At 39.6% G+C, this 22,052-nt stretch overlaps 1 protein-coding gene across 7 annotated transcripts in view; it reads right to left on the minus strand.

The window, feature by feature from the left end:
* ZDHHC17 (zinc finger DHHC-type palmitoyltransferase 17) overlaps positions 1 to 22,052 on the minus strand; it is a 99,479-nt gene that overhangs the window by 70,490 nt on the left and 6,937 nt on the right. For all 7 annotated transcript variants that reach the window (XM_055587344.1, XM_055587316.1, XM_055587305.1 and 4 more), the window contains exons 2-3: positions 3,761 to 3,864; positions 893 to 1,015 (exon numbers count right to left, since the gene is read on the minus strand). In XM_055587344.1, coding sequence (XP_055443319.1) covers positions 893 to 1,015; positions 3,761 to 3,864 — 227 coding nt within the window. The remainder of the gene's footprint in view (positions 1 to 892; positions 1,016 to 3,760; positions 3,865 to 22,052) is intronic.

Raw genomic sequence — 22,052 nt, forward strand, 5'->3', positions numbered from 1 at the left:
ATTTAGACATCAAGAGACCCCATGCAGGCAGAGGAAAAGTTAGAGGTTTAAGAAGGGGGAAAAGAGCAAATAAGATGGAAACATGCTCTCCAGAAGAAAGTGATTCACGGAGCTCAATGCTTTAATTATTACTTGCTTAATCTTTTTTTAGTACTCTAAGGGCAAATTCTTTTACTTGATATTAACATCCTATTTATCTCTAGACTCTGCATGTTGTACTTCAAAGGCACATCTGCAAGTAGTTCATTTCAGATTCATGTCTCTATCTAAAGATCTTAGGCCCAAATTGCCAGAGACTATTAAGCCAGATTTACTAAGACTTTGTTATCATTCTGACTCCTGCTTATCTAACTTATTATTACTGAATAAGCAGAAAAATAAAGTAATAAAAATAATGTATACTGAGTATATAAGGTATTCTTCATTTATGCTGATATGAAGTTAGGTTATTACCTACTATCTTTGTAACTCCTGTTTTCCCTTTCCTTCTTTCCTTTTTTCCATAGAATTCATATTTAGAATGTGAGCTACAGGTTAGACTGCCTGAGTTAAAAGTTCAGACGCCAACCTTTAACAGCCAAATGTCACTTGGTAGTATATTTAACCTCTTTATGCATCAGTTTCCAAATCATTAGGACAGTAGTAAAAATTGTTATTTTTCACATAGGTTATTTCAAGAATTAAGATTTAAAATATACATGGAAAAGCACTAAGCAAAATATCCATCACATAAACATTCAACATACATTAAAAACAATCTTTTCTTGAAAAAAAAAAAAAGTATACAGAAATTACATTTTAAAAGCTATGAATTTTAGAAATTATGTATTTTATAATTATTCTCAATAATTTTGTAGTAACAACTAATTACTTAAAAATAAAGAATACTTACTTGACTAAATCTATTCTGTTATTGATGGCAGCCCAATGAAGGAGTGTAACATTTTCTTTGTCTGGTTGCCTTACATCATAACCTGCTTCCACCAATTCTCGGCAGCGTTCATATATTCCATATCTTAAAAAGAAGGAAAACATGATTGTTACTACTATTTGACAAGAGATTTAAAGCTGAAAATAACATTTCTAGAAGAAAATGATGCTCCATTTTGATACCTGGAACCTAAAAAGGCTTTCTCAATATAAAATGTTACTTTAGAAATACCAATATTTCAACAGCTTTTACTAACCCATTTTATAATTTTAAATTTCTCTTCTCTAAGAATGCAATAACTCATAAAGTAGGAGAGAACAGGGTATATAAATAAAAATATCTATCAGTTGTTTTTTTTTTACTAATATCACCACTATTCCACAAAACACTGAAGGCAGCTTATTAAAAATACATACAATTATGTGATAATATTATCATAAAGAAGCAATAACAAAGAGTTTATCATTGATTTAGAACAACACACACAAAAAAGGATGTCTTACAACTTTAAGATACTTTATTTAGAAATTTAGCTTTGGTATTCCTAAAGGCAAATAAAAAAGGAAGTGTGGAGGTGGGAAGTAGGGTGGGTAGGGAAGGGTCTTGTGAGTTTAAGTCAAGGAGACATAAGAGAAAGTTTACTGGAAGAGCTCGAGAAAAGAAGTTAATTTAATAAAGAAGAAAGATGCGTGCACAGAGCTTAACCTTTTCCTCTCTTTCTGTTTAGCTCACTGTGTGGCTGCATATATATATTTCTCAAAATGCTAGAACATGGAAATTTTTATGCATAAGCAAAAATGCAAAGAATAATACAACAAATCATCAAGAATCCATCATGGAGTCTCAAAAACCATCAACTTTATCCAAAACAAAATACTGGATCCTTGGAAATATGCGACACAAAAACAACTTTAAATGAGCTTCGACCATATTAACAGAATGGCCTCCAAAATGGGGAAGGCATACCCCAGGGTGAGGCTGGGGGAAAGGCGACACAATAATGGACCATTCGCAGCAAATGTTGAAGCTACATGCACATCACAGTTAACAGAGGAAGAAAGTAGTCTCACTAACATTTAACAGTCTTTTTTTTTTTTCATTTAACAGTCTTCACTGCTTTAATGCACACCTACACTGGCTCTGTACCGCGTATGTACACACCCACACACACACGCACGCACAAAGTCAGTCAACCTAAGCAAACAGCAGGAGTTCCACAATTCACAAGAGAGGACAGGAGCACCTTCAGTTCTCTGTACTTTTTCAGAAAACTGTTTACATGTGCCTAGTTAAGTGAACTATGACTGAGCAACTGAACACACACACACACACACGCACTGAGGAATGTTCATGAGAATGATTCATAGTAATTTCAAGAGAAGTTTCCTTGGGGAGATAAGGGAAAAAGGATGCTGAGCAATCTGCACCAATTACAGCAAAATGTTAGCATCTACTTAATCTGACAGTTATATTCTTCTCTATATTTACCTGGGGAATTGAAACATTTCAAAATTTAAATAAATGTTTTAAAAGGTAGAAATCATAGACCGCACACATAGTTAGAGGGTATTTGAGGAATAAAGAAAGGTGTTTTTTTTCTTAAGATGAAAGATGCTGGAGGAAATCATGCATTAGAGAGTGAGATTAATGACAAAGGAGAGAAAGAATATATTAATAGAAGCAAGGTTTGAAAAGGAAAAATTCATGTAGAGCAGTATAATTTGCTTGGTGAATAGAGCTGGCGGGGTGTGCTTTGGTTTTTGACTGTGTGTACATAGTGTAAAGTAGGGTGACAGTGGACTAAGAACTTCAGAAAGTTTGCCTCTCCATGAAAGGAATGAAACAACAGGCAGTATCAATGTTTTGGGCTTTTCCGAAAAGGTTCCTCTCACTGGTACAGAATCCACCTGCAATGCAGAGGATGCAGGTTCAATCCCTGGGTCGGGAGGATCCCCTGGAGAAGGAGATGGCAACTCACTTCAGTATTTTTGCCTGAAAAATCCTGTGGACAGAGGAGCCTGGTGGGCTACTGAAACAACTCAGCAACTAAACCACATCAGATTTTTCAGAATCTAGGGGGAAAAAAGTTAACAAGACTTTCAGCTACCGAAGGTATCTTTGGTGAAGAAAAAGAGGAAGACTTTCAGGAAGAACAGAGGACTTTGTGGTATTTTAAAATACCACACTCCCACACTTCCCCGGTGGTCCAATGGTAAGAAATGGCCTGCCAATGCAGGGGACATGGGTTCAGTCCCCGGTCTGGGAAGATTCCACGTGCTGCAGGGCAACGACGCCCATGGCCACGACTACTGAAGCCTGCAGGCTCTAGAGCCCACGCACTACAACAGGAGGGGCCACTGTGGTGAGAAGCCGGAGCACCCCAGCCAGAGAGGACCCCCCACTGTCGCAGCCAGAGAGGACCCCCCACTGCCACAGCCAGAGAGGACCCCCCACTGCCGCAGCCAGAGAGGACCCCCCACTGTCACAGCCGGAGAGGACCCCCCACTGTCACAACTAGAGAAAGCCCTCACCCAGCAACAAAGACCTGCCAAGGCTAGAAATAATAAATAAACAAAAATCTTTTAAAAATACCACAGTCCCATCCTCTGCTCCCAGCAGCCTTGAAAAGAATGCTATATTCCTGGTACTGGTATCACAGTGAACAGGACAGGAAAGGAGTTCTTTCAAAGCCTCATTCCCAATGAGGAGTCATTACTTAGGGTGGTTCCCTGGAAGAGTCTACTTGAAAGGCTTATCAACTGGACCTCACCCAGTTGGTGACTTAAAAACAGATGTCAAAGAAGAAGACAACTCCAACAAAAAACTTACTGTGTAGCCTTAACTATGTCCCATGTGCTATAGTCATCAATATGAGTTTTCCGTCCCAGGGGTTCACCATATCCATGGTTATAATGGCTCTGAGGTTTGATTTCCTGTTAAAGAAAAAAAAATTACACAGAAGAAATGAGAAAAGTACAGAAAATATTTCAGTATTTTACTATTGCTTCTGTGCTGTTTGAAGACTGTTCATTATTTAAAATATTAACCTTATGCTAACGTCCATACTCTTTGGAGAAAAAGCATGTTCAAACAGATATACCCCTTACACAAACTCTCAAAATAAACAGCTGTAAGACTTTAAATTAGTGACAAATTAGTCACTGAAATTTATCTTTAGCTCCATAGAACTCTACTACTTCATCAAATCAACTCTCATTCTCTCTGACCAATTTTTCTATTATTCCAGCACAACCTCTAGTTCTACATCAAAACTTTCATCACCTGCCAAATAAAAACTAAGGTCCTAAAAAAGGAACCCAGGATATTATTTTATTAATCTCAGATATCACCTTTTCTTATATTCCTTCATACTGAGAGCTTGTTAAGCATCTATTAGGTGAATAAAGAAAAATGGGAGTACTCTGTGAGTGCTTAGTCACTCAGTCGTGTCTGACTCTTTGTGACCCCATAGACTGTAGACCATTAGGTTCCTCTTTCCATGGGATTTTCCAGGCAAGAATACTGGAGTGGGTTGCCATTTCCTACTCCATGGGATCCTTCTGTTCTAGGGATTGAACCCTTTGTCTCCTGCACCTCCTGCTTTGACAGGCAGATTCTTTACCACTGCACCACCTATAAATTCGCTTAAGTAATCCTACAAATGTTAACACCCTTAAAGAAACTAATTTTTAAATAAAAATTTAAACAGCCTTATAGAATATTATCAATATATCCATTTAAAGCTTATATACTATGTGCAACTTTCCATTTAAAATGCAAAATTTGCTATGCATAGTCAATTTCTTCAGTATATAGCACTAAGATCCAATTACTTCTACATGAAAACAAAAATTGAGCACGTTTGGCTCTATCATCCATTCAAATCTCTATGATTCTGATATTTTTCTCTTATAGGTGCACACACATGCAAATGAAAAGATAAAGTATAACAAGATATTTGGAAAGAATTAAATCCTTAGAATAATTCATTTTTTCTTGGCCACTGAAATTTAGTTAATACAAATTTAATGGTAGTTCACTGGAGGAAAAAAGGCTATTATCTTCAGCTCACTTTAGCCATTCAACTTGTGAAAAATTCCAAAACTGATTTGTCTGGGCCATACATTTAGAAGACTATCAACAATATTGCTGAATATTTTCAACAACAAAAAATTTAAAAGTTTCACAAAAATAAATTCTGCTTAATATAACCTTTCAACAAAGAAAGTTTAGTTGCTTATGAAAATGCTATCGCCAATATTAAAACACAACCATAACAATCACAAATACACATTTGCAGAAGAAAGAAGATAGACATCAGTCTTAAGCCAAGATCCACAACATACATACTGCATATAGTTAATTAAGTGATTTTTTTTTTGAGAGATTGTTCTTGGACTCCATTAAAGTACAATTGGTTAAATGTGAACAGAAGCAGGTACACGATGCTGGGTGTAAGCAACAGTCTGAATAATTGGTGGAGCTAACCAATACATGACTTACCCAATTTAATTTTTTTTAAACTTTTCTATTAAATTTCTCCACTTAATTCCAGTTCTCAACTTCTCAATGCTCTATATTCAGTGGCACAAGAGAAAGACACTTCTCAGATCAGTAACACTGATCTTCCTTTTTTCTAAATATTTTTATATTATTCTCCCCTACCATAGGGAAAATAACTTTTTAAACTTTTGAATCTGACTTTTCTATAGGACTGTAAGACATCTGAAGAAAAGTAAAACCTGGCCATAGTTTACAAGCAGAACAGAACAATATATTCAACAAAACATGTACCAAAAGCCTGCAATAAACAAAACCCTCTACAATGTACTGGGACCCACAAGCCAGGACAGGGTAAGGCCAGTGCAAAGTTTAAGTGGGTTTCAAAAAATTCCATAATCAAAATCTTAAAAATCAAAATGAATTATCTTTTAAAAATCAAACCCCTCCCCAAAAAAGACTACCCACACATCAAAATTTTAAAGATAGACATCACTAGTAGTATTGCTCACTGCTGTTCCTTTGTACCAGGCTCCACTGTGGCTCTTTCATACTGTCCACGGGGTTCTGCTGTTAAAGGGCTGTGCTCAAATTGGTCACCAAATTTGGAAAAACCAGCTGTGGCCACAGGACTGGAAAAGATCAGTTTTCATTCCAATTCCAAGGAAGGGAAATGCCAAAGAACATTCAAACTACCATACAATTGCACTCACTGCACAGGCTAGCAAGGTTACGCTCAAAATCCTTCAAGCCAAACTTCAGCAGTATGTGAACCAAGAACATCAAGATGCATCACAAGCTAGATGAATCACAAGCTGGAATCAAGACTTGCCATGAGAAATATCAACAATCTCAAATATGCAGATGATACCACTCTAATGTCAGAAAGCAAAGAGGAACTGAAGAGCCTCCTGATGAGGGTGAAAGAAGAGTGTGAAAAAGCTGGCTTGAAACTCAACATGTAAAAATCTAAGATCAAGCTATCCATTCCCATCACTTCATGGCAAACAGATAGGGGAAACCTGGTAGCATTTTATTTTCTTGGGCTCCAAAATCACTGCACACGGAGACTGCAGCCATGAAATTAAAAGACACCTGCTGCCTGGAAGGAAAGCTATGACAAACCTAGACAGCATATTAAAAAGCAGAGACATCACTTTGCCGACAGAGGTTGCCATAGGCAAAGCTATGGTTTTTCCAGGAGTCATGTAGGGATATGAGTCTTGGACCATTAAGAAGGCTGAGTGCCGAACTGATGCTTTCAAACTGTGGTGCTGGAAAAGACTCTTGAGAGTCACTTGGACTGCAAGGAGATAGAACCAGTCAATCCTAAAGGAAATCAACCCTGAATATTCATTGGAAAGACTGTTGGTGAAGCTGAAGCTCCAATACTTTGGCCACTTAATATGGAGAGCCAACTCACTGGAAAAGCCCCTGAAGCTGGGAAAGATTGAAGGCAAAAGGAAAAGGGGGTGGCAGTGGATAAAATGGGTTAGATAGCATCACCAACTGAATGGACATGAATCTGAGCAAACTCCAGGAGATAGTGGAGGACAGAGGAGACTGGCATGCTATACAGTTCCCTGTTCAGTCACTAAGTTGTGTCGCTTACGGTCGCTTAAGGTCACAAAGAGTGGGACACAACTTAGCGAATGAGCAACAACAAACCACTGTGGCTTGGATCAGTATCGCAAACCAAGATGCAAATACCCAATATGGTCTCTTGCTCTCAAGGCCTTTACAAACCAAAGTGGAAGGACAAAGTAGATAAGACACAGAGGCAAAGATTAGAAGCAAGAGCTAAGCTAAAACCTAAATAAACACAACATAAGGACCAAAAAGTAATAATATAACTTTAAAACCTATGTCAACATGAAAATCTGCTAGGGCAAACTGCTGTTCTTTTTCTTACTAAGGACAAACATGTTCTTTTACTGGCGAATAACAAATATTCATTAATAAAATAAATGTCTTTTTAAGGCTTACTACTATAATACTTTCATGTGATTTTAATTTCATTTTTATAAAAACCCCAGAGACCTGTTATTATATATGATTAAACTGTATTCTCCGGAGAAGGCAATGGCACCCCACTCCAGTACTCTTGCCTGGAAAATCCCATGGATGGAGGAGCCTGGTAGGCTGCAGTCCATGGGGTCGCTAAAAGTCAGACACGACTGAGCGACTTCACTTTCACTTTTCACTTTCCTGCACTGGAGAAGGAAATGGCAACCCACTCCAGTGTTCTTGCCTGGAGAATCCCAGGGACGGGGGAGCCTGGTGGGCCACCGTCTACGGGGTCGCACAGAGTCGGACACGACTGAAGTGACTTAGCAGCAGCAGCAGCAAGCTGTATTCTCAGTTTGTCTTCTATCCCTTTTATCCACTGACAGTGCCAAATGGGATATTCCAATATACTAGAAATCAGACTTTTTTCCAGTAACATTTAAAAGTTAAACCTGTAACCAGTATTTGTTTTATCATAATTATCTGATTTTTATTTAATTTCCTACTTTTCAGTAAAGGAAATAAGATTTTTTGAAAGATGGTTTTACATATATCCCTAGAGTAATTCTTGGAGAAGGCAATGGCACCCCACTCCAGTACGCTTGCCTGGAGAATCCCAGGGACAGGGGAGCCTGGTGGGCTGCCGTCTAAGGGGTTGCACCGAGTCGGACACGACTGAAGCGACTTAGCAGCAGCAGCAGCGGCTAGAGTAGTTCTCAAGAGGTTGAGTTATTCCCACTAAAAAGGTAGAAGAAATGGTGTTTAAGCAACTCTCCAACTGTTTTACTTAAAAAAAAAAAAAAAGTAATAATATAGAATTTAAATTATTTGTCTCATTTTAGATCACACTGGAAGCTGATTCATTTCTGGAACTAGTACCCTGCCAATCTGACATGACAACATTCTCTATCAAGATAAACACCACTATCACTACGTCTAGGAGCAACAGCTGTGATTTTTAAACTTAAAAAATATAAAATAAAAATAATATGCTAATGTAAACAAATATCACCTATAAGTGTATAGATAATATTAATTTTTAGTTATAAATTTGCTATTATACATCTGATAAATTTTCAACATACAAATTTTTAATAACACTAAAATCTTATAATTTTTCCTTGATTTGAATGAAAACCAAGAAGCAATTTAATTGGTTTCTCTGCCAAGGAAAGTAATACTGATTTCAAAATACATATGTAGGTCATTGCAACTTTTAAGAACACAGTTATTCCGTTAGAAGCAGCACAGTATAACATAAAAAGTCCTTGACTGGGAGACTACTGAATTGAAAGTCTGCCACTCTCCTATCTAGGCTACAACCCAGCAAGGCAAATAACTACGGCAGGATTCAGGTCCCTTATTAGCAGAAAGAGGAAAATGAATAAGATGAGCTGAGAGTTTCTCTGAGGCCCCTCAAGGACCACACCAGGGCACCAAAGAGCATGATGGGTTCAGCTCCACTCCACTCACTCCCTTCTTAAACAAAGCACTTTATTATTTAGCCTCTTTTTAGATATATGGGAATTTACATAGTACCTCTTTAATTAAAAAAAAAAAAAAGATTCAGCTGCTTTTAAAAAAAAACTTGAAAAACTACTAGATTAGAAGTCCTCCAAGATCCCTTGTAAGGTAACACACAATGAAATTATTTTATATATTGGAATACAGCAATTACAGACACTAAAAAGAGTCTTAAATTAACAGACAAAGGTTTTTATAGTCCTAGGATTGCTGAACAGAACTGGCAAGAGAGAAAGCATCTCCAAAACTTGCTGCTGAAATAGCTGACAGGAATGAGAACTGTGACGAGCTCAGCTGCCATACACTGCTGCTAAGAGAAATCCGTAAGATAAAACCCAAACTCATATGCAGGCACAGGCAAACACTGGCTTGCACATCAAGATGATGGGACTCCATGTGTGCATGCTCAGCTGATTCTGACTGTTTGCAACCCCATGGATTACAATCCACCAGGCTTCTCTGTCCATGGGATTATCCAGGCAAGAATACTGGAATGGGTTGCCATTTCCTTCTCCAAGGGATCTTCCCGACCCAGGGATTGAACCGGAGTATCCTGCAGTGGCAAGTGATTTCTTTATCATCGAGCCACGTGGGAAGCCCCAATAGGCTCCATCTGTTCAGTTCAGTTCAGCCGCTCAGTCGTGTTCGACTCTTTGCAACTCCATGGACTGCAGCACGCCAGGCTTCCCTGTCCATCACCAACTCCCAGAGCTTACTCAAACTCATGTCCATTGAGTCGGTGATGCCATCCAACCATCTCTTCTTCTGTCATCCCCTTCTCCTTCTGCCTTCTATCTTTCCCAGGATCAGGGTCTTTTCCAAGGAGTCAGTTCTACACATCAGGTGGCCAAAGTATTGGAGTTCCAGCTTCAACATCAGTCCTTCCAATGAATATTCAGAACTGATTTCCTTTAGGATTGACTGGTTTGATCTCCTTGCTGTCCAAGGGACTCTCAAGAGTATTTTCCAACATCACAGTTCAAAAGCATCAATTCTTTGGTGCTCAGCTTTCTTTGTAGTCCAACTCTCACCTCCATACATGACTACTGGAAAAACCATAGCTTTGACTAGATGGACCTTTGTTGACAAAGTAATGTCTCTGCTTTTTAATATGCTGTCTAGGTTGGTCATAGCTTTTCTTCCAAGGAGCAAGCATCTTTTAATTCCATGCCTGCAGTCACCATCTGCAGTGATTTTTGAGCCCAAAAAAATAATGTCTGACACTGTTTCCACTATTTCCCCACTATTTGCCATGAAATGATGGGACCAGATGCCATGATCTTAGTTTTCTGAATGTTGAGTTTTAAGCCAACTTTTTCACTCTCCTCTTTCACTTTCATAAAGAGGCTCTCTAGTTCTTTTTCACTTTCTGACACAAGGGTGGTATCATCTGCATATATGAGGTTATTGATATTTCTCCAGGCAATCTTGATTCCAGCTTGTGCTTCATCCAGCCTGGCATTCTGCATGATGTACTCTGCATATAAGTTAAATAAGCATGGTGACAATATACAGCCTTGATGTACTCCTTTCCCAATCTGGAACCAGTCTGTTGTTCCATGTTCAGTTCTTCACAGTCGACAAAAGAGTCCAAAATGCAGTACTTGGATGCAGTCTCAAAAATGACAGAATGATCTCTGTTCATTTCCAATGCAAACCATTCAATATCACAGCAATCCAAGTCTATGCCCCGACTAGTAATGCTGAAGAAGCTGAAACTGAACAGTTCTATGAAGACCTACAAGATCTTCTAGAAGTAACACCCAAAAAGATGTCCTTTTCATTATAGGGGACTGGAATGCAAAAGCAGGAAGTCAAGAAACACCTGGAGTAACAGGCAAATTTGGCCTTGGACTATAGAATGAAGCAGGGCAAAGGCTAATAGAGCTTTGCCAAGAGAACGCACTGGTCATAGCAAACACCCTCTTCCAACAACACAAGAGAAAACTCTATACATGAACATCACCAGATGGTCAACACCAAAATCAGATTGATTATATTCTTTGCAGCCTAAGATGCAGCAGCTCTATTCAGTCAGCAAAAACAAGACCAGGAGCTGACTGTGGCTCAGATCATGAACTTCTTATCGCCAAAATCAGACTTAAATTTAAGAAGGTAGGGAAAACCACCAGACCATTCAGATACAACCTAAATCAAATCCGTTATTATTATACAGTGGAAGTGACAAACAAATTCAAGGGATCAGATCTGATAGGACGCCTGAAGAACTATGGATGGAGGTTCGTGACATTGTACAACAGACTCCATAACATGTGTTTATCCACATGCCTGGGTGGATAGCTAACAAACTAATTAAGTGTGTGCAATCTAGTTAATTCTTTAAAAATACTGCTGCTGCTAAGTCGCTTCAGTCATGTCTGACTCTGTGCGACCCCACAGACAGCAGCCCACCAGGCTCTGCCATCCCTGGGATTCTCCAGGCAAGAACACTGGAGTGGGTTGCCATTTCCTTCTCCAATGCATGAAAGTGAAAAGTGAAAGAGAAGTTGCTCAGTCGCAACCAACTCGTAACGACCCCATGGACTGCAGCCCTCCATCCATGGGATTTTCTAGGCAAGAGTACTGGAGTGGCTTGCCATTGCCTTCTCCTATTAAATTCATTTAAAACAAAGAGGGAGGCAGCACTGACCAAAGAATCCTCTATGGCACAGTACTTTATCACCCACCAAATACAGATGTTTTTATAAGTGCTCTATAAGAAAAGGTGCTCCCAGAATTGGTTCTATGGCAGAGTGTATCTGAAAGGACAAACATGCACAGAGTAAGTTCAGGAATGCTCAGAAAGAACAGTAAGGGCAGGGACTTGTCCTATCATTAATTACAATAGATAGAAAGCAAGTCAATGAAACACTAGGAGTGCTGCAGTCACAGGGCAGTTAGGAGAAGGAGAACTGGGATCAAGAGGGAAAGGCATGTTATTCAGTAAATGGTTGTGCACGCATGCTCAGTCATGTCCAGCTCTTTGACCCCATTAGGCTCCTCTGTTTATGGAATTTTCTGGGCAAGAATACTGGAGGGGGTTGCTATTTCCTTCTCGAGGGGATCTTCCCAACCTAGGGACCAAATCCATGTCTCTTGTGTCTCCTGCAACGGCAGGAAGATTCTTTACTACTGCGCCACCTGGGATCCCTTAGAATACCTGACTGAGTAAATGGTATAAGTGGACAAACCAGCCACTTAGGATTTTTTAAAAAGAAATTCAACAAGCTCCAACACAAAACAGTCATGTGTGTGACAGAAAAATGCCAACAAATACAGCCAAGGATATAGTTTCTTTAATGGCAGATGATGCTGAAACTTGTCTGCAAAGGCAGTGCCACACAAAGCAGAATTCAGAGCAGCATGCTCCCAGGGGGAAGCTTCCCAGGTCAGCAACATATTCCCTGAGAACACACAGGGAGATGGCTACACCATTCTCCAAGTGAACAGGAGGGCACGCGCCCTCCTGTACTCAGGGCGTCTCTGTGCCCTTCTGGATGCTCCCATCCTGGACACACGACCATGTGCTTGCTGCTTACCAGGTCCAAGCAATAACTTGTTCAAAAGAGCTCTAGGACTTTCCTGAGTGATCAATGCAAGACCAGGTAAGCTGCAGATCAACTTTCCAGGATTCCTAGATAAGTGGTAATCAGGTCTCAGGACCAGGCCTCAATCTGCCTAAGGACTCCTCCTCTAAGATTCCCATCTCAGTCCTTACATTAGATAACTTCCATCAGATTAAAGATTTAAATATAAGAATATCAATAATAATAGTTCTAATGTTTAAAAAAAAGCTCTGAGAAAAGCATGAGTAACAACACTTTGAAAAATGGGCAAAGAATATGAAGATAATTCAAAGAGGGCAAAACACAATGGCAAATACAGGTATGAGAAGACACTATAATTCTCAATTACTGTCAATGTATTTCCAAACTAAGAGGGAAGAAAGAGAGAGAGAGAGAACTGGAGCACAAAATCAATTCAGTGAACTCCTAGGGCACATACGTGTGTGTTCCCTGCCTGCCTTTGGGGCATTAACTCATACACACGGGTGTGTTAGAAAACCAGCAGGGCGCCACCGCATGCTCGTGTCAGGGCGCCACCGCATGCTCGTGTCAGGGCGCCACCGCACGCTCGTGTCAGGGCTCCACCGCGCGCTCACGAGCTGCACGGCGCAAACGTCTGCCATCAGGTGTCACTGTGACAGGGTGAACTCTGAACCAAGAAGCCAATTGCATTTAATTATATAATTTTGAGCTTCTCAAATTTAATTCTATAAAATGTATAGAACAATACCAAGGGTTACTGACAAGAAGAAACAAGGAAAGAACATCTCTATGCACAACTGATTTATTTTTAAGTCCTAACCAAAACTGATGAGCCAAATGTGAGACCTTCTTAGAACCTAGGTAGTGATGAACGAAATTCTAGGAATATCATGAGGATTTTTTTCTAAAGAATAAATAATGAAAGGACAGCACAAGCATAAAACATACAAACAAATGAGCAATGAAGGATAAAGAAAAGTAATAGCCACCACAAAATTATAAAATAACTTTCGTTTTAAAATATATCTAGTTAACAGTGCCACTCAAGATGGAATTTCTCACTAATCCATTTGACGTCAGCCCTGGGATTTCTTTGGAAGGAATGATGCTAAAGCTGAAACTCCAGTCCTTTGGCCACCTCATGCGAAGAGTTGACTCATTGGAAAAGACTCTGATGCTGGGAGGGATTGGGGGCAGGAGCAGAAGGGGACGACAGAGGATGAGATGGCTGGGCGGCATCACTGACTCGATGGACGTGAGTCTGAGTGAACTCCGGGAGTTGGTGATGGACAGGGAGGCCTGGCGTGCTGCAATTCATGGGGTCGCAAAGAGTCAGACACGACTGAGTCACTGAACTGAACTGATACTTTATTTATATCAGGGCTTCCCTGGTGGCTCAGATGGTAAAGTGTCTGCCTGCAATGTGGGAGACCCCTGGGTAGGGAAGATCCCCTGGAGAGGAAACGGCAATCCACTCCAGCACTCTTGCCTGGAAAATCTCATGGACGGAGGAACCTGATAGGCTACAGTCCATGGGTTCGCAAAAAGTCGGACAAGACTAAGCGACTTCACTTTCACTTTTCATACTGTATTCAGATTATCTTAATTTTTAGGTAATGTCCTTTTTCTGTTCCAGGATTCCATCTAGGGTGTCACATTAAAGTTGTCACGGCTCCCTAGGCTGCTCTTGGGTATGACAATTTCTCAAACTTTACCTATTCTTGATGACCTTGACGAGTATGTGTTTTGTTTTAGGGCTTTCCTCATAGCTCAGCTGGTAAAGAATCCGCCTACAATGCAGGAGACCCTGGTTCAATTCCTGGGTCAAGAAGATCTGCTGGAGAAGGGATATGCTACCCATTCCAGTATTCTTGGGCTTTCCTTGTTGGCTCAGCTGGTAAAGAATCACCTGCAATGTGGGAGACCTGGGTTCAATCCCTGGGATGAGAAGATCCCCTGGAGAAGGGGAAAAGGCTACCCACTCCAGTGTTCTGGCCTTGAGAATTCATAGACTGTATAGTCCATGGGGTCGCAAAGAGTCAGACACAACCGAGCAACTTTCACTTTCTGTCACTTTCATGTGTTTTTAAAATGGGTTAGCTTTTAATGTAACCTAATTTTGTAAATTTCCTTCGACAGTGCTATATAATCTTTATTTGCCCAAATATTTATATATCTTTAGGTAGTCTGTAATCACAGTATTCATATATTTTATACTTCCCTTTACATTTCCTCTTAGAATGACTACTATTAAAAAGACAAGATATAATAAATGTCGAAGACGATGTGAAAAAAGGAGACCCTTGTACACTGTTGGTGGGACTGTAAACGGAAACAGTCACTTATGGAAAATAGTATGGAGATTCCTCAAAAAATTAAGAATAGAATTACCACATGAATATACTATACTTAGACTGACCAGGTTAATTTTGGAGGAATCTGAAGGGTACTAAATTGTATCTTGTTTTCATCTGCATTTCCCTGAAGCAAACTGAAAAAAATTTATCTAGAATATCGATCCTGCTGAAAAGTCACCAAGTCAACCACTGGATGTAGCAAAATAGAATTCCTGTTACTTTGACAGGGTAGAGGCACACACCAGACTACAATTGATTAAGGAAAAGATGGAAGGAAAGAAATGAGGAACAGCAAGCACAGGCAAATCTTTGGAGTTTTGATACAAGGAAGAGCAAAGAAGTAGGGCAGTAGGCAGAAAAGAAGAGGAATCAAAGGAAAACACAGTTTGGGTTTTCAGATTTTTTTAGGATGGGAGAAATGACTGCTAGTAGAAATGATCTGGTAGAGTCAAAAACTGATGAGGTAGAAGTATGAATAGAGAACTGCTGGAGAGATGCCGTAAGTGGGCACGAGAGGATAGAAATTATCATAAACAAACATATGCAGTACTTCTATACTAAAAAACACAGAACACTGATGAAAGAAATCAAAGAAGATCTAAATAAATAGGCAGACATACCATATTTTCGGACTGGAAGACTAAAAACGGTTAAGATGTCAATTTCCCCCACAAAGATAGATAAATTTAAAGCAAGTCCTATCAAAATCCCAGCAAGATGTTCTGTATGTATATATAACACTATTCTATTAATAAAACTTATATGCAGGGCTTCCCAGGTGGCTCAGTGGTAAAGTGGAGACACAGGAGTCTCTGAGTTGGTAAGATCCCCTGGAGGAGGAAATGGCAACCCACTCCGGTATTCTTGCCAGGAAAATCCCATGGACAGAGGAGCCTGGCTGGCTACAGTCTATAGGGTCGCAGTGAGTCGAACACAACTGAGTGCATACACAAAATTTATATGGAAAGGCAACTAAAACAGCTAAAATAATTTCAAAAATAAAAAAAGAAATTGTACAAAGAAGCAGTCTGTTCAAGACCTTGTACATAGCTCCAGCAATCAAGACTGTGTAGTACTGGGTGAGAGATAGATTCATAGATCAATGAAACAGAATCCAGAACCCAGAAATGAAAACATACAAATATGCTCTCCTGATTCAATGGAGGGATGATAAGCTCTTCAATAAATGGTGCTAGAGCAGCTGGACATTTATGGGTGGGGTGGGGGGGTGGAATGTTCAACCTAATTTTCACATTTCATACCAAAAAAACCTCAAAATTGATCCTGAACTTAAACATAAATGTTACAAGTAAAACCATAAACTGTTTGAACAACAACAACAAAAAAAAACTCTTGGATCTATTGCTAGGCAAAGAGAACTTAAACTTAACATCAAAAGCACAATCCATAAAAGGAAAAATTTATAAACTGAAATTAATCAAAATTTAAATATATATAGGAGAAATGACACCCCACTCCAGTACTCTTGCCTGGAAAATCCCATGGATGGAGGAGCCTGGAAGGCTGCAGTCCATGGGGTCATAAGAGTCAGATAGGACTGAGCGACTTCACTTTCACTTTTCACTTTCATGCATTGGAGAAGGCCATGGCAACCCACTCCAGTGTTCTTGCCCGGAGAATCCCAGGGACGGGGGAGCCTGGTGGGCTGCCGTCTATGGGGTCACACAGAGTCGGACACGACTGAAGTGACTTAGCAGCAGCAGTGTCCCCCACTAAATCCATCTGCTGAAGCCCTAACTGGTCAAGTTTAAATGATGTCATCAAGGTGGGCCCTAGTCCAGCGTGACTGGCGTCCTCTGTCAGTCGCTCAGTCGTACCCGACTCTTGGCAATACCATGGACTGTAGGCTCCTCTGTCCATGATCCCATGGACATGCCAGGCTCCTCTGCCCATGAGATTCTCCAGGGAGGATACTGGAATGGGTATTTTCTACTCCAGGGAGAAAATCTGGACATGCCAACACCAGAGATATGTACACACTCAGAAACAGACATGCTGAGGACACAGCAAGAGGGCTGCCATCTGCTAAGCAGAGTGACACCTCAGAAGAAACCACACCTGCCAACCTTGTTCTTGGATTCCTTGCTTCCAGAACTAAATAAATGAGAAAATAAATTTCCATTATTTAAGACATTTCATATGTGATGTTTTGTCATGGTGGCTCTAGCAAACTAACACAGATACAAAGAAATATTTAACCCAGGGAGATATAGATGGCAAATAAGCACATGAAAACAAAGTCAGCATCATTAGCTGCTAGGGAAATGTAAATTAATAACATAATGCCTTACCATCACATACCTATTAAAATGGGCTAAAATTAAAAAGTGACTACACCAAATGCTGGAAAGGAGGCAGAGAGATCAGATTACTCACACACCACTGAGTTGGTTGGAATGTAAAACGCACAGCCACTCCAGAAAACAGTCTGACTGTTTTTTAAAAATTTTAACATACAACTATCATATGGCCCAGTAACAGTACTCTTAGGTATTTATCCTAGAAAAATGAAAAACTTAACGTTTACACAGGATCTTTACACAAATACTTAAAGCAGCTTTATTTATAACCCCAAACTGGAAACAATGCGGATGTATATCCACATACCACCCAGTAACAAGAAGGAATGAACTACTGATATACGCTAAAACCTGGATGAATCCCCAAACTGTTAATCTAATGAAAAAAGCCAGTTTCACAGGGATACACATGTGATTTCATTTAAAAAAATTCTTAAAATTACAAAATTATAGAAATGGGAGAATAGATTGGTATGGGTATACAAAGGCAATATGAAAGATCTTTCTGGTGATAGAAATATCCTGTAACTTCACTGATTCAATATCAATTTCTCGGATGTGGTATTATAATTTTGCAAGGTGTTACCATTTGAAAAACTTATATAAAAGGGTACACAGAATCTCTCTGCATTTTTTCTTGCAATGACATGTGAATCTATAATTATATCCATATAAAAATTTTTTAATTCAAAGAAAATCATTAACTTAAAACATTTAAAATGTGTAATCTATAAATACAATATGCTTCAATAAAAATAGCTATGTGGTTAAAAAAATAGCTTTAAAAGATATAAATTAAAACCAAAACTATACAGACCAGTGTTGTCCCATATAACTTTCTGCAATTACTGATATAGTCTATATTTCTGTGCTATCTATAATAGTAGTCACTAGCCACACGTGGCTAATAAAACACTGAAAATGTGACTAATGTAACTGAAAAACTCAAATTTTTATTTTAATCAGTTTAAATAGCCACAAGCCACTGGTGGCTACCAGACTGGATAAGGCAGATCTAGACATTTTATAATGGGAAAGATCATTATGTGCTAAGATGAAACTATGGCAAAAGTGTATTCAGAAAAAGTGTAAATTTTGTAACACTGTATGATACCAGTAGGGTTTCCCAGGTAGCACAGTGGTAAAGAATCCATCTGCTGATGCAGGAGATGTAAGAATCACAGGTACAGAGTCAGGAAGATCCCCTGGAGGAGGAAACAGCAACCCACTTCAGTATTCTTGCCTGGGAATCCTATAGTCAAAGGAGCCAGGTGGGCTACAGTCCATGGGGTTGCAGAGTTGGACTCAGCAACTAAACAACAACATTCAATTATCCTCAGGAAAAAGGAGACAAGTAAGAAATAACAAGTATTATATCAAGTGTTAAATCGAAAGCAAAACTTCCTTAAAAAATAATGTCTACATTTTATTCATGATTATAAAAATTATAGAATTATGAATGAAGATTAATGCATATTTATAATTACAGTGAAGGGAGATAAAACCTCCAAGGTAGAAACAGATTCAACAACGCTGAACAATTCTCTCTCTCATAATCTTGAACAGCAGAAAGAAAGGGAAGACTGTAGAACAAGTAACAGCTAACTCTGTGCCAACTGCTATTCTAAACTTTAGAGGTAGGAGTTCTCAGAATCCAAGATGCTGCTGACTGTAAGATGCACATTGTTGTTCGTTGTTCAGTCATTAAATCATGTCTGACTCTGCCACCCAATGGACTGCAACATACCAAGCAGTATGGACATACATGTCCATCACCATCTCCTGGACTTTGCTCAAACTCATGTCCATTGAGTTGACGATGCCATCCAACCATCTCAATTCTGTTAACCCTCTTCTCCTGCCCTCAATCTTTTCTAGCACCAGGGTCTTTTCCAATGGCTTGGCTATTTGATGAGAGGGCCAAAGTACTGGAGCTTCAGCTTCAGCATCAGTCCTTCCAATTAATATTCAGGATTGATTTCCTTTAGGATTGACTGGTTTGATCTCCTTGCTGTCCAAGGGACTCTCAAGAGTCTTCTCCAGCACCACAGATCAAAAGCATCAATTCTTCAGTGCTCAACCTTCTTTATGGCCCAACTCTCACATCCGTATATGACTACTGGAAAAACCACAGTTTTGACTAGACGGACCTTTGTCAGCAAAGTAATGTCTCTGCTTTTTAATACACTGTCTAGTTTTGTCATAGTTTTTCTTCCAAGGAGCAAGCGTCTTTTAACATCATAGATGTGGTCACCATCTGCAGTGATTTTGGAGACCAAGAAAATAATATCTACCACTGTTTCCCCATGTATTTGCCATGAAGTGAAGGCACCCGATGCCATGACCTTAAGTCTTTGAATGTTGAGTTTTAAGCCAGCCTTTTCACTCTTCTCTTCAACCTTCATCAAGAAGCTCTTTAATCCCGCTTTGCTTTTTGCCATTAGGGTAGCATTATCTGCATATCTGAGGTTGGTATTTCTCCCAGAGATCTTGATTCCAGCTTGTGAGGCACACACAAGATGCACATGGTACTGTAATATTGAATACTGAAAAAAAATCCATGCATAAGTAGATTCACACAGTTCAAGCCCATGTGTTCAAGGACCAACTGTACATGACATTATGATAAAGGGATAACTATGGAGACAGCAAAAAGATCAGAGGTTGCCAGAGTTAGCAGAGAGAGAGGGATGAGGAGACAGAACACAGAGCATTTTTAGGACAATGGAACTATTCTGTATGATACTGTAATAGGAGATACATGTCATTATTCATTTGTCAAAACCCATATTAAAATGCAGAAGAGAACCAGAAGTAAAGTACAGACTTTGGATGATAACGATGGGTCAATGCACGTTCAATGACTAACAAGCATGCCACCTCCAGTGCAAGTTGTTGACACCTGGTATATGGGAATTCTCTCTACTTTCTGCTCAATGTTGCTGCGAACCTCAAACTATTCTAAAAATTAATCTATTAAAAATATTTTTTATAATATCGAGGACATTTGTCATCACAGCCAGCTATTCAATCAATTCTGTATCATCAGTATCACACGCTGCTGCACAAAACTAAAGGGGCAATTGGATTTAAGCAGCTTGAAAGTGAAAGTGAAAAGTGAAAGTGAAGTTGCTCAGTCCTGTCCAACTCTTTGTGACCCCATGGACTGTAGCCCACCAGGCTCCTCTGTCCATGGGATTCTCCAGGCAAGAATACTGGAGTGAGTTGCCATTTCCTTCTCCAGGGGATCTTCCCGACCCAGGGATCGAACTCAGGCCTCCCACATTGCAGGCAGACACTTTAACCTCTGAGCCACCAGGGAAGCCCTGAATTCAAATTCAGTTCTGCTACTTACCAGCAAGTACCCTCTCTATGCCTCAATCCTCTCCTTTGTAAAAGATGTATTTAAAAAGGTGTGGGAATTAAATGAATGAACATATATGCAAAACTGCTTAGGGCAGTGGCTAGCTCATAGTTATAATTTGATAACTGTTAGCAATTACACTTGTGATTATCAGAAGACTGAGGAAATAACATGAAAAGCACACAATACAATGCCTTATACCTTAAATCTCAAGTTAGCGTCCTTCTTCCTTCTTGTGCAAAAAAAGAAAAACAAGTAATAAAACTTTTCCCACATATCAAGTGTGTATCAGAGAGGGGAGGATAAAGTATGGGACTGTTTATAGTATCACCTCTGAAAGTTTTTCAAAACATACGTACCACAAACCCAAATACTAAATTAGAAACTTTGAAAAGTGTATATGAAAGCATGTGTATTCTAACAAAGTCCTCCCTAAGGTTCTAATACACACACACACAGAGACACACACACAGACACACACATTCTTATGTTACCCAACCCATCTCCCAGGCTGATGGGAGATGAAGTTACTGCATACCAGCAGTAAATGGGATTTAATGCACTGAAATATATATTTTAACATAAATTTCTTGGAGTTCTTACACATTATCTAGATCAGGGCTGGCAAATAGAGCCTATAATTCAAATCTGGCCCAGCACCTAAGTTTATATATAAAGTTTTATTGAAACACAGCACACTCATTCAATCCCATATTGCCTACAACTGCTTCCATACAATCACCACTGAGCTGAGTCGCTGCTCCAGAGACTACACAGTCCATAAACTTGAAAATACTTTCTATCTGGCCTTTACAGAGAATGTTTCCCAACCGTAGTCTGGATTATTCATGCAGAATGCTATTCAGTAGCTCAACTAGAACATTTACTGTTAACAATGAGTGCAGTGTAATTACAGAGTCCCGAAGTACGTAAAAAACTAGAAGACTGGAACAAAGCAAATAAACAGTTCTTCACATTAAGAGTACAGAGCACAGAAACAGTTTCCCTGGAGCATTCCTTCTTTAAGGAAACTGTTCCTCCTCCGATTCCAAGCAAGAAATCTTGGCCAAGTTTACGCTCTCTCCCATGGTCATAGGAGTGGGCACATACACTAAATCAGGATGACCTGATTCCACTTTCCAGCGTGGAATGAGGAAGATATGCAGTCCTCTCTAATGGTTAGCTGAGATTTATATATAATGCTGGCATCCATGTCCCCACTGCAGAGAATACAGAACCTACTCTGCACAAGGAGAATATGAAGCTGAAAGGCAGAGATGAGATGAGAGAGAAGACTGTCTTGGTGCCATTCTCGGCTCAGGTTCCAGTTATCCTTGAGCTCAGCGGCACTGTTGGCATCCCAAGTGTGGGCTATGTGAACGAGCAAATTCCCTTTTTTGCCCAAGGAGATTTTTAAAAGGCTGGTGACATTTGCAGTCCAAGGATTCTAACTAGCACAACAAGCAACTTCTTCAGTCACAGAACGGTTTGTTCATTCAT

This window comes from Bubalus kerabau, chromosome 1, assembly GCF_029407905.1.
Source record: "Bubalus kerabau isolate K-KA32 ecotype Philippines breed swamp buffalo chromosome 1, PCC_UOA_SB_1v2, whole genome shotgun sequence".
NCBI lineage: Eukaryota > Metazoa > Chordata > Mammalia > Artiodactyla > Bovidae > Bubalus > Bubalus kerabau.